Source organism: Heptranchias perlo, chromosome 1 (genome assembly GCF_035084215.1).
Source record: "Heptranchias perlo isolate sHepPer1 chromosome 1, sHepPer1.hap1, whole genome shotgun sequence".
Lineage (NCBI taxonomy): Eukaryota > Metazoa > Chordata > Chondrichthyes > Hexanchiformes > Hexanchidae > Heptranchias > Heptranchias perlo.
The window spans coordinates 12,427,385-12,446,977 of NC_090325.1; the positions used below are offsets into that span (position 1 = coordinate 12,427,385).

The following is a 19,593-nucleotide window of genomic DNA, read 5'->3' on the forward strand; positions in this document are numbered from 1 at the left end:
CTCTTGATCACCTACTTACATGTGCGAGAAAAAAGGCAAATTCTAATGATTACTTCACTATGATTATACGATTATACTCCTTGCTAATTGAAGTTACGGGATACTATAACTCCTGGCAAAGGGGCATCCTAGTTTTTTGCATTTGTAAATCGCATATGTGCATTCTATGGAGTATCAGGAGCCACATATAGGGCTGAATATTCAGATCTCCCGCCCAGTGGAAGCACTATGAAAATGGTGGACAATGACCTACCGCCCCATTGCTGCCATCACTGTGGCCATAGCAATGTTCCCTGGGGCCTACTGCTGGGCGGCCGCAGAGGCCCCCCTACCGAGTCAGGCAGTTTAAGATACTAATCAGGGTCTTATGACGTACCCCGATTGCCATTTTTGCACCGAATAGCCCAGCTGCAGAGGCCCTGGAAAGGTTAAGTTTCACCTATCAATGTGGGGCCAGGAGGAGCAGGAGTGCTCCTCTGGGCCCCACATAAATATACCGTGGGTCGCTGCCAGCCTGGGCTCACAGCCCCTCCCACCACCACCCGCCGCCACCCCCCCCCGCCCGCTCCACCTCCTTCGGTCTCGCCTCCCAATTTCTCAAGGTGCTTCGCATACCATGAATGCCTTTGGAGTGCAGTGTCTGAGGCAAACACGGCAGCCATTTTGTATCGATCAAGTTCCAACAAACATCAATGCGATGAATAACTCATTTTTTTTCCCTTAGTAATATTGTTTGAGGGAGGAATATTAGTCTGGTAAAAACCTGTTCTTTTCAGCCTTGAAAAGGAGGTGACCGACTGTTGACCTCATAGAAGTATGTTAGATAATAAATAGTATAAAAGTATAAACCCGGAGGATGACCTCAAACTAAACAGTGACAATAGTACCCTGGAATCATTTTAGAAGTAGCCAGAGGGCATGATGGGGAAATTGTCGGGTCTTTTTGGAGGAATTAGTTAAGACGAGGAAAACGGCCTTCCTCCTATGTGTCTGTCATGTGATCTGAGTAACTATTACTGTAATCATAGCTGAAATAAGAGCTGAAAACTTAACACTATCAGAAGGTTCAACTCCTGCATTGTGGAACAGAGAGTACATGAGTGAGGCCATTCAGCTCCTCTAGCTCAACATTCTAAATGTGCAGCGATAACTGATCTCAGCCACGCTGCTGAAGCGGTTCTACAGTTAGCCTCAGTGTACTGGGCTATACAGGGGAAAAATCAGACAGGGCGCCTACTCCTTGTCACAATCCAGTAGCCCAAGCTGCAAGGTGCATGTTGATGTCAGGTGAGGATAGGTTTGGGTTTGGTTGTGATGTCCCCACTTTCAAATAGCTGCTGCCATTGAGGCTAGGTTCATAGTCCAATTGAGTATCTGCTATACTTTCTCAGTCAGGCTGCTAAATATTGGATATTTTTCTTTTCATTATTTTTAAACACTGATCTATAAAAGCATTAACACAGTTGTCATGGCTGAAGTGAAAGGAGGGAGCGAAGGCCCCTTTATCTTTGTTCAGTTTGCTGCACGCGCCGCGTGAGGTCGTCAATTCGGACGTCTTTTAGGTGGAGAAGATGCTCGAGTCGGCGAACTTTCACCTGCAGGATCTGAAACACAATACTCAGGCTAAGTTTAGAACAGCAGTAACGACATCACTCTGGACCTCAGGGCCTAAGTTGCAGCGTTACAACAGTGACTGCACTTCAAAAGTACTTCATTGGCTATAAAGCACTTTGGGACGTCCTGAGGTCATGAAAGGCGCTGTTTAAATGCAAGTTCTTTCTTTCATTCTAAGTTATGAAGAAAGACTCAGGCATCTTTCACTGGAGAAGACTGAGGGGGAGACGTGATACAGAATAATGAAAGGCATAAATAAGGTCAAGGTAAGCTAGCTGGTCAACTCTTAATAACGAAAGAAAAAGACTTGCATTTATATAACGCCTTTCACGACCTCAAGACGTCCCAATGCGCTTTACAGCCAATGAAGTACTTTTTTTTTTAAGTGTATTCGCTGTTGTAATGTAGGAAATACCCTTTGAGGTGGCCTAACAAGCCACTTAGTTGTAAATAATCGCTACAAAGTTCAGCAATAAGTAGGACTGAAGCAGATCAAGAAGGCAGCCCACACCACTTTCTCAGGACAACTAAGATTGGGCAATGATTTCAGCCTTGGCAGCGTCGCCCACATCCCGTGAAGCAATTTTTAAAAAAGAGTGTTTGACAGTTTAAATCTATTCCATGCCTGGTACCTGGATAGTTTCCTGAAAAGCCAGCAGTGCCTGTTCTTTCTCCTCCAACAAGATCCGTACCTCTGGGCTCAGCTGGCTTGTGTGTGCAAATCCAGGCTGGAGCTTTGTTGGACTGAAAATAAAGACAGAATCTGAAAACATTAATCACGACTGGACAAAGAGCCTATGCAGCAAATTAAATAATAAATTCCATGAACAGCTCCACATCCCTTGACCAATTTCTGGGTGGGGCAGTAGCCAATGGGAATTTATTTGTTATCATTAGCAACCGTTAGTGGTTAGTGCTGCCTGACTGACGTTGCTATCGCTGTAAAGATATTCTCTCTAACTCCTTGGGGAAAACAGTTAAAAAAAAAGGTCACAGAAGAATTTAGTTATAAGTTCATAAAGGAATTGCGCCATTTGGAAAATATACCCCTATATGTCGCGTCTTATAAAAAAATGTGATTGGAATCAACAAGTTTTAATTAGAAGAACATTTTTAAGTTTTGCATCTGTCATCATGTAGGTTGCTGAGGGAAGTAAGGGTGGAAATTGCAGAGGTGCTGGCCATAATCTTCCAATCCTCCTTAGATACGGGGGTGGCGCCAGAGGACTGGAGAATTGCAAACGTTACACCCTTTTTTGAAGAAGGGTGTAAGGATAAACCCAGCAACTACAGGCCAGTCAGTTTCACCTCGGTGGTGGGGGAAGCTTTTAGAAACAATAATCCGGGACAAAATTAACAGTCACTTGGACAAGTGTGGATTAATAAAGGAAAGCCAGCACGGGTTTGTTAAAGGCAAATCATGTTTAACTAACTTGATAGAGTTTTTTGATGAGGTAACAGAGAGGGTAGATGAGGGCAATGCGGCTGATGTTGTATATATGGACTTTCAAAAGGCGTTTCATAAAGTGCCACACAATAGGCTGGTCAGCAAAATTGAAGCCCATGAAATAAAAGGGGCTGTGACAGCATGGATACAAAATTGGCTAAGTGGCAGGGAACAGAGAGTAGTGATAAACGGTTGTTTCTCAGACTGGAGGAAGGTATACATTGATGCTCCCCAGGGCTCGGTGCTAGGAACACTGTTTTTTGATATATATTAATGACTTGGACTTGGGTGTACAGGACACAATTTCAAAATTTGCAGGTGACACAAAACTTGGAAGTGTAGTAAATAGTGAGGAGGATAGTAACAGACTTCAAGAGGACATAGATAGGCTGGTGGATTGGACGGACACATAGCAGATGAAGTTTAACACAGAGAAGTGAGAAGATACATTTTGGCAGGAAGAATGAAGAGAGGCAATATAAACTAAATGGTACAATTCTAAAGGGGGTGCAGGAACGGAGAGACCTGGGGGTGTAAATGCACAAATCTTTGAAGGTGGCAGGGCAGACTGAGAAAGCGGTTAAAAAAAGCATATAGGATCATGGGCTTTATTAATAGAGGCACAGAGTACAAAAGCAAGGAAGTTATGTTGAACCTTCATAAAACACTGGTTAGGCCTTAGCTGGAGTATTGTGTTCAATTCTGGGCACCACACTTTAGGAAGAATGTCAAGGCCTTAGAGAGGGTGCAGAAGATTTACGAGAATGATTCCAGTGATGAGGCACTTCAGTTATGTGGAGAGACTGGAGAAGCTGGGGTTGTTCTCCTTAGAGCAGAGAAGGTTGAGAGGAGATTTGATAGAGGTGTTCAAAATCATGACAGGTTTAGATAAAGAAAATAAAGAGAAACTGTTGCCATTGGCGGAAGGGTCGAGAACCAGAGGACACAGATTTAAGGTGATTGGCAAAAGAACCAAAGGCGACATGAGGAGAAACTTTTTTACGCAGCGAGTGGTTATGATCTGGAATTCAGCGCCTGAAAGGGTGGTGAAAGCAGATTCAATTGTGGCTTTCAAAAATTGGATAAATACTTGAAGGGAAAAAATTTGCAGGACTACAGGGAAAGAGAGTGAATGGGACTAATTGGATTGCTCTTACAAAGAGCCGACACGGGCTCAATGGGCCAAATGGCCTCCTCCTGCGCTGTAACCATTCTAAGATTCTATTTAAAACTATGGATAGTAACCGTTACTTCGCCGCATCGAGCAATTTCTGCCCCAATATATTTTAACCGCTAAATGCAGTGCGAATTAGAATAAAATGTAAAGAAATTGTTTTTCTTTGCAATCCTAATGCTACTGGCATTTTCTGTCAAGGGCCAGAATTGCAACAAGTATTTTGTTCAAGCACCTCCCTCAGGAATGCTGCAATCTGCCGCTCCAGAGAGTTACAGGTTGCAGGTCTGTGCCTGCAGTTCCTCACGCAGTAAACTCTTCATAGAATCATACAGCATGGAAGGAGGCCATTCAGCCCATCATGCTTCTGCTACCTCTTTGAAAGACGTATCTAATTAGTCCCACTCCCCTGTTCTTACTCCACTGCCCTGAAAATTTTTCCTTTTCAAGTATATGTCCAATGCACTTTTGAAAGTTACTACTGAATCTGCTTCCACCACCCTTTCAGTCAGCGCATTCCAGATCATCACAACTCGCTGCGAAAAAAATATTCTCCTCATCTCCCCTCTGGTTCTTTTGCCAATTACAGTAAATCTGTGGCCTCTGGTTACTGTCCCTCCTGCCAATGGAAACAGTTTCTCCTTATTTACTCTTTCAAAACCCTTCATAACCCGTTTTGAATTAATTAATTGTGCCAAGCTGAGGCCGCATACTTCTCCATAGGAAAGGGGAAAAAAACTACAGGAACAAGAGCTCTATTAGATGGTTCTATGTTTTTGTATTTCATTTGCTGTTTGTGGGACCCAACTGTGTGTAAATTGGCTGCCATGTTTGCCTATATAACTAGCTATGAAGTGCTTTGAGGATGTGAATGGCAGCTCTAATGCAAGTTTTTCTCATTTAATGGATTTTTTTAAAAAAACAGGCTGGGATATCCCTCTGTCCTAATATTACTCCCTTGCCTTCTTTTTGTTGGGTAACAAGGAAAAGACAGGGTACGGAGCTAAATGCCAGCTCAGTCAACACTCCGCACGCAAGTGGAGTGAAAAGTTCAAATATCCTGCCCCTAGCTACTGGTTGTGGGTTATAGGCCATACAGACCAGAAGGTGCCTGGCCTGATCCACAGTCAGTGCAGAATTAGCTGATCTCAGCTGCAACAATTGGGGTGCTTCAATTCACCGAGTGATGTCCCTGTGTTGTGGGGGTGGTGGTGGGGAATCAGTTGCTATTCAGAATTTTTTCTGGAATTGGCCATTTTGTCCGTGTTTTTTGCAACCCCAAGGGATTAGCAGGACTGATGACTGGGAAGGGTGGTGGACGAAGAGCATTGATGGGTGTCGCGATCTCCTGTCACCTTTCTGTTTGTACGTTCGCACGATGTTAAGTTGGTGTAATATTCGCAGATCACAAACTCTGGAAGTTCACAAGCATTAGTGACTCATGAAACATAGAAACATAGACATAGAAAATAGGAGCAAAAGTAGGTCATTCAGCCCTTCGGGCCTGCTCCGCCATTCAAAATGATCATGGTTGATCGTCTAACTCAGTAACCTGTTCCCGCTTTTTCCCCCTATCCCTTGATCGAATGACTTGGCCTCTACTGCCGTCTGTGGTAGAGAATTCCACAGGTTCACCACCCTCTGAGTGAAGAAATTTCTCCTCATCTCGGTTCTAAATGGCATACCCTATATCGAGACTGTGACCCCTGCTTCTGGACTCCACAGCCATCGGGAACATCCTCCCTGCATCTAGTCTGTCTAGTCCCGTTAGAATTTTATATGTTTCGATGAGATCACCTCTCATTCTTCTAAACTCTTGTGAATATAGGCCTAGTCAACCCAATCTCTCCTCATACGTCAGTCCTGCCATCCCAGGAATCAGTCTGGTAAACCTTCGTTGAACTCCCTCCATGGCAAGGACATCCTTCCTCAGATAAGGAGACCAAAATTGCACACAATACTCCAGATGTGGTCTCACCAAGGCCCTGTATAACTGCAGTAAGACATCCCTGCTCCTGTACTCAATTCCTCTTGCAATGAAGGCCACTATACCATTCGCCTTCCTAACTGCTTGCTGCACCTGAATGCTCGCTTTCAGCGACTGGTGTACAAGGACACCCAGGTCGCATTGCACCTCCCCTTTTCCCAATCTATCACCATTCAGATAATAATCTGCCTTTCTGTTTTTACAACCAAAGTGGATAACCTCACATTTATCCACGTTATACTGCATCTGCCATGTTCTTGCCCACTCACCCAACTTGTCTAAATCACATTGGAGCCTCTTTGCATCCTCCTCACAGCTCACATTCCACCCCAGCTTTGTGTCGTCTGCAAACTTGGAAATGTTACAATTAGTTCCCTCATCCAAATCATTGATATATATTGTGAATAGCTGGGACCCAAGCACTGATCCCTGCGGTACCCCACTAGTCACTGCCTGCCACCCGGAAAAAGATCCGTTTATTCCTACTCTCTGTTTCCTGTCTGTCAACCAATTCTCAATCTATGCCAGTATATTCCCCCCAATCCCATGTGCTTTAATTTTGCACACTAACCTCTTGTGTGGGACCTTATCAAAAGTCTTCTGAAAATCCAAGTACACCACATCTGCTGGTTCTCCCCTATCTATTCAACCAATTACCTCCTCAAAAAACTCCAGTAGATTTGTTAAGCATGATTTCCCTTTCATAAACCCATGCTGACTTTGTCCAATCCCGTTAATGCCTTCCAAGTGTTCTGTTATCACATCTTTTATAATAGACTCTAGCATTTTCTCCACTACTGATGTTAGGCTAACTGGTCTGTAATTCCCTGTTTTTTCTCTCCCTCCTTTTTTAAATTGTGGGGTTACATTTGCCACCCTCCAATCTGTAGGAACTGTTCCAGAGTCTATAGAATTTTGGAAGATGATCACCAATGCATCCATTATTTCCAGGTCCACTTCCTTTAGTTCTCTGGGATGTAGATTATCAGGCCCTGGGAGTTTGTCAACCTTTAGCAAAACTTTTATTTCCAATTACGAGGAAGATGGTAGAACAAAAGCTTTGGGCACGCGCTACAAACTGTGCTGATACCAAGAGCGCAAGAGATGCTCATCGAGCATAAGGTGTTTGTGGAGATGGGCAACAGTGAGGCTTCACGCACCACATTTCCTGCTTGTGGAATTTCTTCCCAGACGATTTAATCCCCTGAGACTCCACTCCTTTGCACATACATAACTGTATGTTCATAATTAATTAACCCTCATCACTGAATAACAGAACAGAGATGACAGCCTGCTAACATCATAAAGTGCAGACTGTAGCTTACACAGATAAGGTATTTTAGCTAAGTTTCTAGATTTTCAGTTTGAAGCTCATGCCTGACATAAATTGATTTTTAATTTCTCTGTATTTAATTTGTTTTTCATACATTTTGAAGTCTGACATTTTTTGGCTATGTCTTAGTTACGACCTCCGTCCTTTGCTTGCCAGTGCTGCTAGTAGTATCTCTACCCAATATCTTTAATGCCGCTCATACATCCAGCCTCCTACTTCCAAGTTCCTCTCCCTGGCACCCAATGTGCAAATGACCCGTAAAACACCAGCATGATATTCTAGACTCCAAATTCCCCTCTCTCATTTGGTGTATTTTAGAGACCCCATTTCCTGTACCTCCATGTTTAATATCACTGCCTCCTCATGGTGTCAGTTTTTCTAAATTTGTTCTGGGGATGTGGGTGTCACTAGAAAGACCACATTTGATGCCCTTTCCTGGTTGTCCTGAGACGGTATTGGTGGTGGGCCTTGAACCACTGCAGTCCTTGTTATGATTGTGCGCCCACAAAGCTGTTAGATAGAGAATTCCAAGATATTGACCCAGTATCGATAAAGATAATGTCACACTGATACAGGCCGATCCCAGCCTTCCCTGCAATCTGAAACTATCCTACTCCCGATAGCAAGATTTGATCTGAGGAAAATCACAGTGGAGAATGGGTCTGTATTTCATTAGACATCTTTCCAAAGAAGCCTGGCTCAGTTTGGGAACTCAGATTCATGGGGAAAATCAAGTTTTTGTCTCCCACAAAACATTGGATTTTGCAAAGGAATGCATTTTTTTTGGAGACTGATAACATTTTGGTTGCCATTGACATTGGGCAGTTGTTTTCCTGTGAAAAGTTAGAGAAAATAATCTGGTACTTCCTCATTGCTGTCAGGTGACTGGTGCAGCCGTTGGTAACCATTCCCAGTGCTCCCCTCCCTCAGTACAGCTATATGTAGTACAGCTACACTACACCTTAGTAAGATGTGAAGGCCTTAGAGAGGGAGCAGAAGAGATTTAATAGAATGGTACCAGGGATGAGGGACTTCAGTTATGTGGAGAGGTTGGAGAAGCTGGGGTTGTTCTCTTTATAGCAGAGAAGGTTAAGAGGAGATTTGATAGAGATGTTCAAAATCATGAATGGTTTTAACAGAGTAAATAAAGAGAAACTGTTTCCAGTGGCAGAAGAGTTGGTAAGCAGAGGGCACAGATTTAAGGTGATTGCAAAAGAACCAGAGGCGACATGAGGAAACCTTTTTTTAAAGCAGCGAGTTGGTACGATCTTGAATGCACTGTCTGAAAGGGTGGTGGAAGCAGATTCAATTGTGGCTTTCAAAAAGGAATTGGATATATACTTGAAGGGAAAAAATTTCCAGGGCTACAGGGAAAGAGCGGGGAAATGGGACTAACTGGATTGCTTTTACAAAGATCTGGCATGGCCTCGATGGGCCGAATGGCCTCCTTCTGTGCTGTAACCATTCTAAGATTGTATGAACTTTCAAAAGGGAATTGGATAAATACTTGAAGGGAAAAAAAATACAGAGCTATGAGGAAAGAGCAGGGCGGTGGGACTAATTGGAAAGCTCTACCAAAGAGCAGGCACAGGCACAAAGGGCCAAATGGCCCTTCTTTTCACTGTTCCCTTCAAATGGAAGTGCATGGGAGAATGGTGCTTTTACTCACTGGGCACCAGAGGGAGCTAGAGATAAGAAGTTACTCCTAACATGTATTTGTTCAGGATAATGATAGTTTTCTTTAGTATCATAACTAACTATAATGAGACAGAGAGATTTGAATGCAAAATTAAAGTGTAGTATCTGGAAACTGTTAGATTAAATACCATGATGCTTGTGACCCAAACTCCTCTATAAAAAAAAGGGTACTTAATAATGTCAACCTATAACTAAGCATAATATACCCAGTTTTAGTGCCCAGGGAGGTGCCCATCTTGTTTCCACCCCCCCATCACCCTACTATTGGTTATAATATACAATTCATAGTGACTGATTGTTTCAGTCACATTTATTGTGCACATAGGACCAGATGGTTGCACAAGATATTTAGGATATTTAGCAAGAATCATTTCACTTTCTTCTTGTACATTCTGTTTCTAGATGTGTTTACTGTTAGGACCTACAATGATTGCTTTTAATAATTAAATGAAAATGCAACATTTTCGCTAAAAAAACATAGCAAGATTATCGATAGTATTTTCCTTTAATATTGTCAACCTTTAGCTGAAGTGACTATTCCAAGTCAAGAGCATACATTGGCTTTATCCTGCAGTCGTTCGAAATAGAGCACCTGATATCTTACATTGAAAGAAAAACAGACAAACAATAGCAGACAGGAAAAGACCTACTTGTCCATCCAGCCTGTCCCACAAAAACTTCAATACGCTAATATTTTTTAAAAAATTGCTGTGTAATGACTGGTTTCCTAACTATCGTAGCGCGGGCCAAAACAAATGAAAATGGTGCGAGTAACATTATGATGCACTCATTTACATGCATGTGCCATAAACTGGTAGATGCTACCCGGAGCCGACTGCAACAATGGATGGGGGAAAAAGCAGGCGGAGATCTAGCTTTTACCAATTGCAGAGAAAGAGAGATGGAACGGGGTAATTTTCAATTTTGCGACATGGACATCTGACAGAATGGTTCACCCGCCCTTTACATTGACTGCCTTATTTTTGTTCCATTGATTTCAATTGAAACGATGCTCAGTTTGGGTTCCGCCAGGACCACTCAGCTACAGACCTCATTACAGCCTTGGTCCAAACATGGACAAAAGAGCTGAATTCCAGAGGTGAGGGAAGAATGACTGCCCTTGACATCAAGGCAGCATTTGACCGAGTGTGGCACCAAGGAGCCCTAGTAAAACTGAAGTCGATGGGAATCAGGGCGAAAACTCTCCAGTGGCTGGAGTCATACCTAGCACAAAGGAAGATGGTAGTGGTTGTTGGAGGACAATCATCTCAGTCCCAGGACATCGCCGCAGGAGTTCCTCAGAGCAGTGTCCGAGGCCCAACTATCTTCAGGTGTTTCATCAATGACCCTCCCTCCATCATGTGGTCAGAAATGGGGATATTTGCTGATGATTGCACAGTGTTCAGTTCCATTGCAACCCCTCAGATAATGAATGTGTCCGTGCCCGCATGCAGCAAGATCTGGACAACATCCAGGCTTGGGCTCATAAGTGGCGAGTAACATTCGCGCCAAACAAGTGCCAGGCAATGACCATCTCCAACAAGAGAAAGTCTAACCACCTCCCCATGACATTACCATCACCGAATCCCCCACCATCAACATCCTGGGGGTCACCATCGAATAGAAACTAAACTGGACCAGCCACAAAAATACTGTGGCTACAAGAGCAGGTCAGAGGTTGGGTATTCTGGGGCAAGTGACTCACCTCCTGACTCCCCAAAGCCTTTCCACCATCTACAAGGCACAAGTCAGGAGTGTGATGGAATACTCTCCATTTGCCCGGATAAGTGTAGCTCCAACAACATTCAAGAAGCTCAACACCATCCAGGACAAAGCAGCCCGCTTGATTGGCACCCCATCCACCACCTTAAACATTCACTCCCTCCACCACCAGCGACCCATGGCTGCAGTGTGTACCATCTACAAGATGCACTGCAGCATCTCGCCAAGGCTTCTTCGACAGCACCTCCCAAACCCTCTTTTTCCTCCTGCACAGGCTGGGAGGAAAAAGAGTGGCAGAGCTATAGTGATAGGGGACTCAATTGTAAGGGGAATAGACAGGCGTTTCTGCGGCCGCAACCGAGACTCCAGTATGGTGTGTTGCCTCCCTGGTGCAAGGATCAAGGATGTCTCGGAGCGGCTACAGAACATTTTGGAGGGGGAGGGCGAACAGCCAGCTGTCGTGGTGCACATAGGCACCAACGATATAGGTAAAAAAGGGGATGAGGTCCTAAAAGCAGAATATAGGGAGTTAGGAGGTAAATTAAAAAATAGGACCTCAAAGGTAGTAATCTCAGGATTGCTGCCAGTGCCACGTGCTAGTCAGAGTAGAAATAGGAGGATATTTCAAATGAATACGTGGCTAGAGGAATGGTGCAAGGGGGAGGGATTCAAATTCCTGGGACACTGGAAACGGTTCTGGGGGAGGTGGGACCAGTACAAACCGGATGGTCTGCACCTGGGCAGGGCCGGGACCGCTGTCCTAGGAGGAGTGTTTGCTAGTGCTGTTGGGGAGGGTTTAAACTAAAGTGGCAGGGGGTTGGGAACCTGAGCAGGGAGAGAGAGGAAAGCGTAACAGGAAGGGACAGAAGGTATGGAGTAATAGGTAAAGTGTTAAAAAAGGAAAAAGCAGGAACTAAGCATCACAAAACAGATTTGAAAGTTCTTTATCTGAATGCACGTAGCATTCGTAATAAAATGGACGAGTTAACGGCACAAATAACTACGTATGGGTATGATCTTGTGGCCATTACAGAAACATGGCTGCAGGGTGACAACGACTGGGAATTAAATATGCCAGGGTATTTAACAATCAGGAAGGACAGGCAGGAAGGAAGGGGAGGTGGGGTGGCTATGTTAATAAAGGAAGGAATCACTGTTATACAGAGAAATGATATTGGGACAAAGCATCAAGATAATGAAACAGTTTGGGTGGAGATAAGGAATAATAAGGGAAAAAAAACATTAGTGGGCGTAGTATATAGGCCTCCTAATATTTGCAACTCTGCTGGAAGAAGTATTAATCAGGAGATAGTCGGGGCATGTAATAAGGGAACAGCCATAATTATGGGGGATTTTAATTATCATATTAACTGGAGAAATCAAATTGGGCAGAGCAGCCTTGAGGACGAGTTCATTGAGTGCATCAGGGATGGATTTCTTGAGCAGTATGTAACTGATCCTACAAGGGGGCAGGCAACCTTGGACCTGGTCCTGTGTAATGAGTCAGGATTAATTAATAATGTCCTAGTTAAGGATCCCCTTGGAACGAGCGACCACAACATGGTTGAATTCCATATCCAATTAGAGGGTGAGAAGGTTGATTCTCAAACAAGCGTACTGAGCTTGAATAAAGGAGACTATGATGGTATGAGAGCGGAATTGATTAAAGTGGACTGGGAAAATAGATTAAAGGGTAAGACGGTACATGAGCAGTGGTGTTCATTTAGGGAGTTATTTTACAACTTTCAAAATAAATATATTCCAATGAGGAAAAAAGGGTGTAAAAGAAATTACAGCCATCCGTGGCTAAGTAAAGAAATCAAGGATAGTATCCGACTAAAAACAAGGACATATAAGGTAGTCAAACTTAGTGGGAGGATAGAAGATTGGGAATTCTTCAAAAGACAGCAAAAAGTAACTAAAGGATTGATTAAGAAAGGGAAGTTAGATTATGAAAAGAAATTAGCAAAAAATATAAAAACAGATAGCAAGAGTTTCTATAGTTATATAAAAAGAAAAAGGGTGGCTAAGGCAAACATAGGTCCCTTAGAGGATGAGACCGGGAAATTAATGGTGGGAAACATGGAGATGGCAAAAATGCTGAACAAATATTTTGTTTCAGTCTTTACAGTAGAGGACACTAAGAATATCCCAACACTGGACAAACAGGGGACTCTCGGGGGGGAGGAGCTAAATACGATTAAAATCACTCAGGAGATGGTACTCAGTAAAATAATGGGACTCAAGGCGGATAAATCCCCTGGACCTGATGGCTTCCATCCTAGGGTCTTGAGGGAAGTGGCAGTAGGGATTGTGGATGCTTTGGTGATAGTTTTCCAAAATTCCCTGGACTCAGGAGAGGTCCCGGCAGATTGGAAAACTGCTAATGTAACACCGTTATTTAAAAAGGGTAGTAGGCAGAAGGCTGGAAATTATAGGCCAGTTAGCTTAACATCTGTGGTGGGTAAAATTTTGGAGTCTATTATTAAGGAGACAGTAACGGAACATTTAGATAAGCATAATTTAATAGGACAAAGTCAGCATGGCTTTATGAAGGGGAAGTCATGTCTGACAAATTTGCTTGAGTTCTTCGAGGATATAACGTATAGGGTGGATAAAGGGGAACCAGTGGACGTAGTGTATTTAGACTTCCAGAAGGCATTCGACAAGGTGCCACATAAAAGATTATTACTTCAGATAAAAAATCACGGGATTGGGGGTAATATTCTGGCATGGGTGGAGGATTGGTTATCGAACAGGAAGCAGAGAGTTGGGATAAATGGTTCATTTTCGGACTGGCAACCAGTAACCAGTGGTGTTCCACAGGGGTCGGTGCTGGGTCCCCAACTCTTTACAATCTATATTAACGATTTGGAGGAGGGGACCGAGTGCAACATATCAAAATTTGCAGATGATACAAAGATGGGAGGGAAAGTAGAGAGTGAGGAGGACATACAAAACCTGCAAGGGGATATAGACAGGCTGGGTGAGTGGGCGGAGATTTGGCAGATGCAATATAATATTGGAAAATGTGAGGTTATGCACTTTGGCAGGAAAAATCAGAGAGCAAGTTATTTTCTTAATGGCGAGAGACTGGAAAGTACTGCAGTACAAAGGGATCTGGGGGTCCTAGTGCAAGAAAATCAAAAAGTTGGTATGCAGGTGCAGCAGGTGATCAAGAAAGCCAACGGAATGTTGGCTTTTATTGCTAGGGGGATAGAATATAAAAACAAGGAGGTATTGCTGCAGTTATATAAGGTATTGGTGAGACCGCACCTGGAATACTGCATACAGTTTTGGTCTCCATACTTAAGAAAAGACATACTTGCTCTCGAGGCAGTACAAAGAAGGTTCACTCGGTTAATCCCGGGGATGAGGGGGCGGACATATGAGGAGAGGTTGAGTAGATTGGGACTCTACTCATTGGAGTTCAGAAGAATGAGAGGCGATCTTATTGAAACATATAAGATTGTGAAGGGTCTTGATCGGGTGGATGCAGTAAGGATGTTCCGAAGGATGGGTGAAACTAGAACGAGGGGGCATAATCTTAGAATAAGGGGCTGCTCTTTCAAAACTGAGATGAGGAGAAACTTCTTCACTCAGAGGGTTGTAGGTCTGTGGAATTTGCTGCCCCAGGAAGCTGTGGAAGCTACATCATTAGATAAATTTAAAACAGAAATAGACAGTTTCCTAGAAGTAAAGGGAATTAGGGGTTATGGGGAGCGGGCAGGAAATTGGACATGAAGCTGAGTTCGGATCGGTCAATGCCCTGTGGGTGGCGGAGAGGGCCCAGGGGCTATGTGGCCGGGTCCTGCTCCGACTTCTTGTGTTCTTTAGATTTGTGGTTGGGATCAGATCAGCCATGATCTTATTGAATGGCGGAGCAGGCTCGAGGGGCCGATTGGCCTACTCCTGCTCCAATTTCTTATGTTCTTATGTTCTTATGACCCCTACCACCTAGAAGGACAAGGGCAGCAGGTGCATGGGAACAACACCAACTGCACGTTCCTCTCCAAGTCCCATGAATGAATGAATAATAAAAAAACAATGAAAGTTAGGTGGGTTCTACATTGGGCAAGCAATCCAATCTACCAGGTTTCCCGCTCAGGCGCAAAATTTGAAAATTCTGGCAAGCATTGTTGGTCTCCTGCTTTTTTTCCTCACAGCCAAAGACATGGTACTTATTTTATCCAATGTAGAAGCAATAAAAGCTGAGTGAACTCTGCTGGGGTAAGATCCCAGGATCATTGAGTGAAAAGTCTGGCATATTACAGAATAATCTACCTTTGGTTAGTGGCTCACTTGTTTAAAAAGGGGGAGGAGGTTACACATCTCAAATATTTTATTGCCTTCAAACAGCACATGAAATCTCATGGCATCAAGTCAAACATCGGCAAGGAAACCTCCTGCTGATTGCCACCTACCGCCCTGCCTCAGCTGATGAATCAGTCCTTCTCCATATTGAGCACCACTTGGAGGAAGCACTGAGGGTAACAAGGGCACAGAATGTACTCTGGGTGGGGGACTTCAATGTCCATCAACAAGAGTGGCTCGGTAGCACCACTACTGACCGAGCTGGCTGAGTCCAGAAAGACATAGCTGCCAGACTGGGCCTGCGGCAGGTGGTGAGCGAACCAACACGAGGGAAAAACCTACTTGACCTCGTCCTCACCAATCTACCTGTCGCAAATGCATCTGTCCATGACAGTATGGGTAGGAGTGACCACCGCACAGTCCTCGTGGAGATGAAGTCCCGTCTTCGCACTGAAGACACCATCAAACGTGTTGTATGGCACTACCACCGTGCTAAATGGGATAGATTCAGAACAGATCCAGCAGCTCAAAACTGGGCATCCATGAGGCTCTGTGGGCCATCAACAGCAGCAGAATTGTATTCCAGCACAATCTGTAACCTCATGGCCCGGCATATTCCTCACTCTACCATTACCAACAAGCCAGGGGATCAACCCTGGTTCAATGAGGAGTGTAGAAGAGCATGCCAGGAGCAGCACCAGGCGTACCTAAAAATGAGATGCCAACCTGGTGAAGCTACAACACAGGACTACATGCATGCTAAACAGTGGAAGCAACATGCTATAGACAGAGCAAAGCGATTCCACAACCAATGGATCAGATCAAAGCTCTGCAGTCCTGCCACATCCAGTCATAAAAGGTGGTGGACAATTTAGCAACTAACGGGAGGAGCAGGCTCTGTGAACATCCCCATCCTCGAAGGTGGCAGAGTCCAGCACGTGAGTGCAAAAGACAAGGCTAAAGCATTTGCAATCATCTTCAGCCAGAAGTGCCGAGTGGATGATCCATCTCGGCCACCTCCCGATATTCCCACCATCACAGAAGCCAGTCTTCAGCCAATTCGATTCACTCCACGTGATATCAAGAAATGGCTGAGTGCACTGGATACAACAAAGGCTATGGGACCCGACAACATCCCGGCTGTAGTGCTGAAGACTTGTGCTCCAGAACTAGCCGCGCCTCTAGCCAAACTGTTCCAGTACAGCTACAACATTGGCATCTACACGACAATGTGGAAAATTGCCCAGTTATGTCCTGTCCACAAAATGCAGGAAAAATACGGCCAATTACCGCCCCATCAGTCTACCCTCAATCATCAGCAGTGATGTCATCCAAAGTGCTATCAAGCGGCACTTACTCACCAATAACCTGCTCACCGATCCTCAGTTTGGGTTCCGCCAGGACCACTCACCTCCAGACCTCGTTACAGTCCTGGACCAAATGTGGACAAAAGAGCTGAATTCCAGAGGTGAGGTGAGAGTGACTGCCCTTGACATCATGGCAGCATTTGACCGAGTGTGGCACCAAGGAGCCCTAGTAAAATTGAAGTCAATGGGAATGTGGGGAAAAACTCTCCAGTGGTTAGTCATACCTAGCACAAAGGAAGATGGTAGTGGTTGTTGGAGGCCAATCATCTCAGCCCCAGGACATTGCTGCAGGAGTTCCTCAGGGCAACGTCCTAGGCCCAACCATCTACAGCTGCTTCATCAATGACCTTCCCTCCATCAAAAGGTCAGAAATGGGGATGTTCGCCGATGATTGCACAGTGTTCAGTTCCATTCGTAACCCCTCAAACAATGAAGCAGTCTGAGCCCGCGTGCAGCAAGACTTGGACAACATCCAGGCTTGGGCTGATACGTGGCACGTAACATTCGTGCCAGACAAGTGCCGGGCAATGACCATCTCCAAAAAGAGAAAGTCTAACCACCTCCCCTTGACAGTCAACGGCATTACCATTACCGAATCCCCCACCATCAACATCCTGGGGGTCACCATTGACCAGAAACTTAACTGAACCAGCCATATAAATACTGTGGCTACAAGAGCAGGTCAGAGGCTGGGTATTCTGCGGCAAGTGACTCACCTCCTGACTCCCCAAAGCCTTTCCACCATCTACAAGGCACAAGTCAGGAGTGTGATGGAATACTCTCCACTTGCCTGGATGAGTGCCGCTCCAACAACACTCAAGAAGCTCAACACCATCCAGGACAAAGCAACCCACTTGATTTGCACCCCATCCACCACCCTAAATGTTCACTGCCTTCACCACTGGCGCACCGTGGCTGCAGTGTGTACCGTCTACAGGATGCGCTGCAGCAACTCGCCAAGGCTTCTTCGACAGCACCTCCCAAATCCTCGACCTCTATCATCTAGAAGGACAAGGGCAGTAGGCACATGGGAACACTGCCACCTGCACGTTCCCCTCCAAGTCACACACCATCCCATCTTGGAAATATACCGCCGTTCCTTCAACGTCGCTGGGTCAAAATCCTGGAACTCCCTACCTAACATCTCTGTGGGAAAACCTTCACCACAGGGACTGCAGCAGTTCAAGGCGATGGCTCACCACCATCTTCTCAAGGGCAATTAGAGATGGGCAATAAATGCTGGCCTTGCCAGCAACGCCCACATCCCATGAACGAATAAAAAAAACGACTAGAAGTATCCAAAGTTACAGATTTCAGCAGCTTAGTCACAGTTCCGAATCAAGTTACTTTCTTGGAATCCAAGACAACTTTACCAAACAGCTTGACCACATATTTTGTAAGAAACAATTATATTACAGACTGGCTCCCTTGCTTAGAACACTTGCAATGTGTCTAGAATTTTTTCAAAATGTGTTGGCACACAAACAAATTAATGATCTATAAAGTCACCAAGCAAGTTTGCCTCTGCAATGGTTTTAATGTCTTGTGGGCGGAACATGGCACTCAAAAATAGGCCGGTGAATTATACCCTTCAACATGATTGATCCACAAACCGCTCAACCCACTCCTTGCATGGGCACAGGCAGGCAATAGGCAGAGCCAGGCCATATGTAGAGTCAGGCAATGGGCACTGCCAGGTAGTGGGCACAGCCAGGCAGTGTGTAGATCAGGCAATGGGTACAGCCAGGTATCCTGTAGAGTAAGGCAATGGGCACAGCCAGGCATCCTGTAGAGTCAGGCAACGGGCACAGCCAGGCATCCTGTAGAGTCAGGCAACGGGCACAGCCAGGCATCCTGTAGAGTCAGGCAACGGGCACAGCCAGGCATCCTGTAGAGTCAGGCAACGGGCACAGCCAGGCATCCTGTAGAGTCAGGCAACAGGCACAGCCAGGCATCCTGTAGAGTCAGGCAACGGGCACAGCCAGGCATCCTGTAGAGTCAGGCAACGGGCACAGCCAGGCATCCTGTAGAGTCAGGCAACAGGCACAGCCAGGCATCCTGTAGAGTCAGGCAACGGGCACAGCCAGGCATCCTGTAGAGTCAGGCAACAGGCACAGCCAGGCATCCTGTAGAGTCAGGCAACGGGCACAGCCAGGCATCCTGTAGAGTCAGGCAACGGGCACAGCCAGGCATCCTGTAGAGTCAGGCAATGGGCACAGCCAGGCATCCTGTAGAGTCAGGCAACGGGCACAGCCAGGCATCCTGTAGAGTCAGGCAACGGGCACAGCCAGGCATCCTGTAGAGTCAGGCAATGGGCACAGCCAGGCATCCTGTAGAGTCAGGCAATGGGCACAGCCAGGCATCCTGTAGAGTCAGGCAACGGGCACAGCCAGGCATCCTGTAGAGTCAGGCAACGGGCACAGCCAGGCATCCTGTAGAGTCAGGCAATGGGCACAGCCAGGCATCCTGTAGAGTCAAACAACGGGCACAGCCAGGCATCCTATAGAGTCAGGCAACAGGCACAGCCAGGCATCCTGTAGAGTCAGGCAACAGGCACAGCCAGGCATCCTGTAGAGTCAGGCAATGGGCACAGCCAGGCAGTGTGTAGATCAGGCAATGGGCACAGCCAGGCATCCTGTAGAGTCCGGCAACGGGCACAGCCAGGCATCCTGTAGAGTCAGGCAACGGGCACAGCCAGGCATCCTGTAGAGCCAGGCAACGGGCACAGCCAGGCATCCTGTAGAGTCAGGCAACAGGCACAGCCAGGCATCCTGTAGAGTCAGGCAATGGGCACAGCCAGGCATCCTGTAGAGTCAGGCAACGGGCACAGCCAGGCATCCTGTAGAGTCAGGCAACGGGCACAGCCAGGCATCCTGTAGAGTCAGGTAATGGGCACAGCCAGGCATCCTGTAGAGTCAGGCAACGGGCATAGCCAGG

General features: G+C 45.6%; 1 protein-coding gene across 2 annotated transcripts in view; it reads right to left on the reverse strand.

The window, feature by feature from the left end:
• Positions 1 to 566: 566 nt before the first annotated feature.
• The window catches only part of LOC137317207 (sperm flagellar protein 1-like), a 103,682-nt gene continuing 84,655 nt past the window's right edge, over positions 567 to 19,593 (reverse strand). For both annotated transcript variants that reach the window (XM_067980757.1, XM_067980736.1), the window contains 2 exons: positions 2,247 to 2,358; positions 567 to 1,604 (listed from right to left, as the gene is read on the reverse strand). In XM_067980757.1, the coding sequence (XP_067836858.1) occupies positions 1,503 to 1,604; positions 2,247 to 2,358 (214 nt within the window). In that variant the 3' untranslated portion in view covers positions 567 to 1,502. The remainder of the gene's footprint in view (positions 1,605 to 2,246; positions 2,359 to 19,593) is intronic.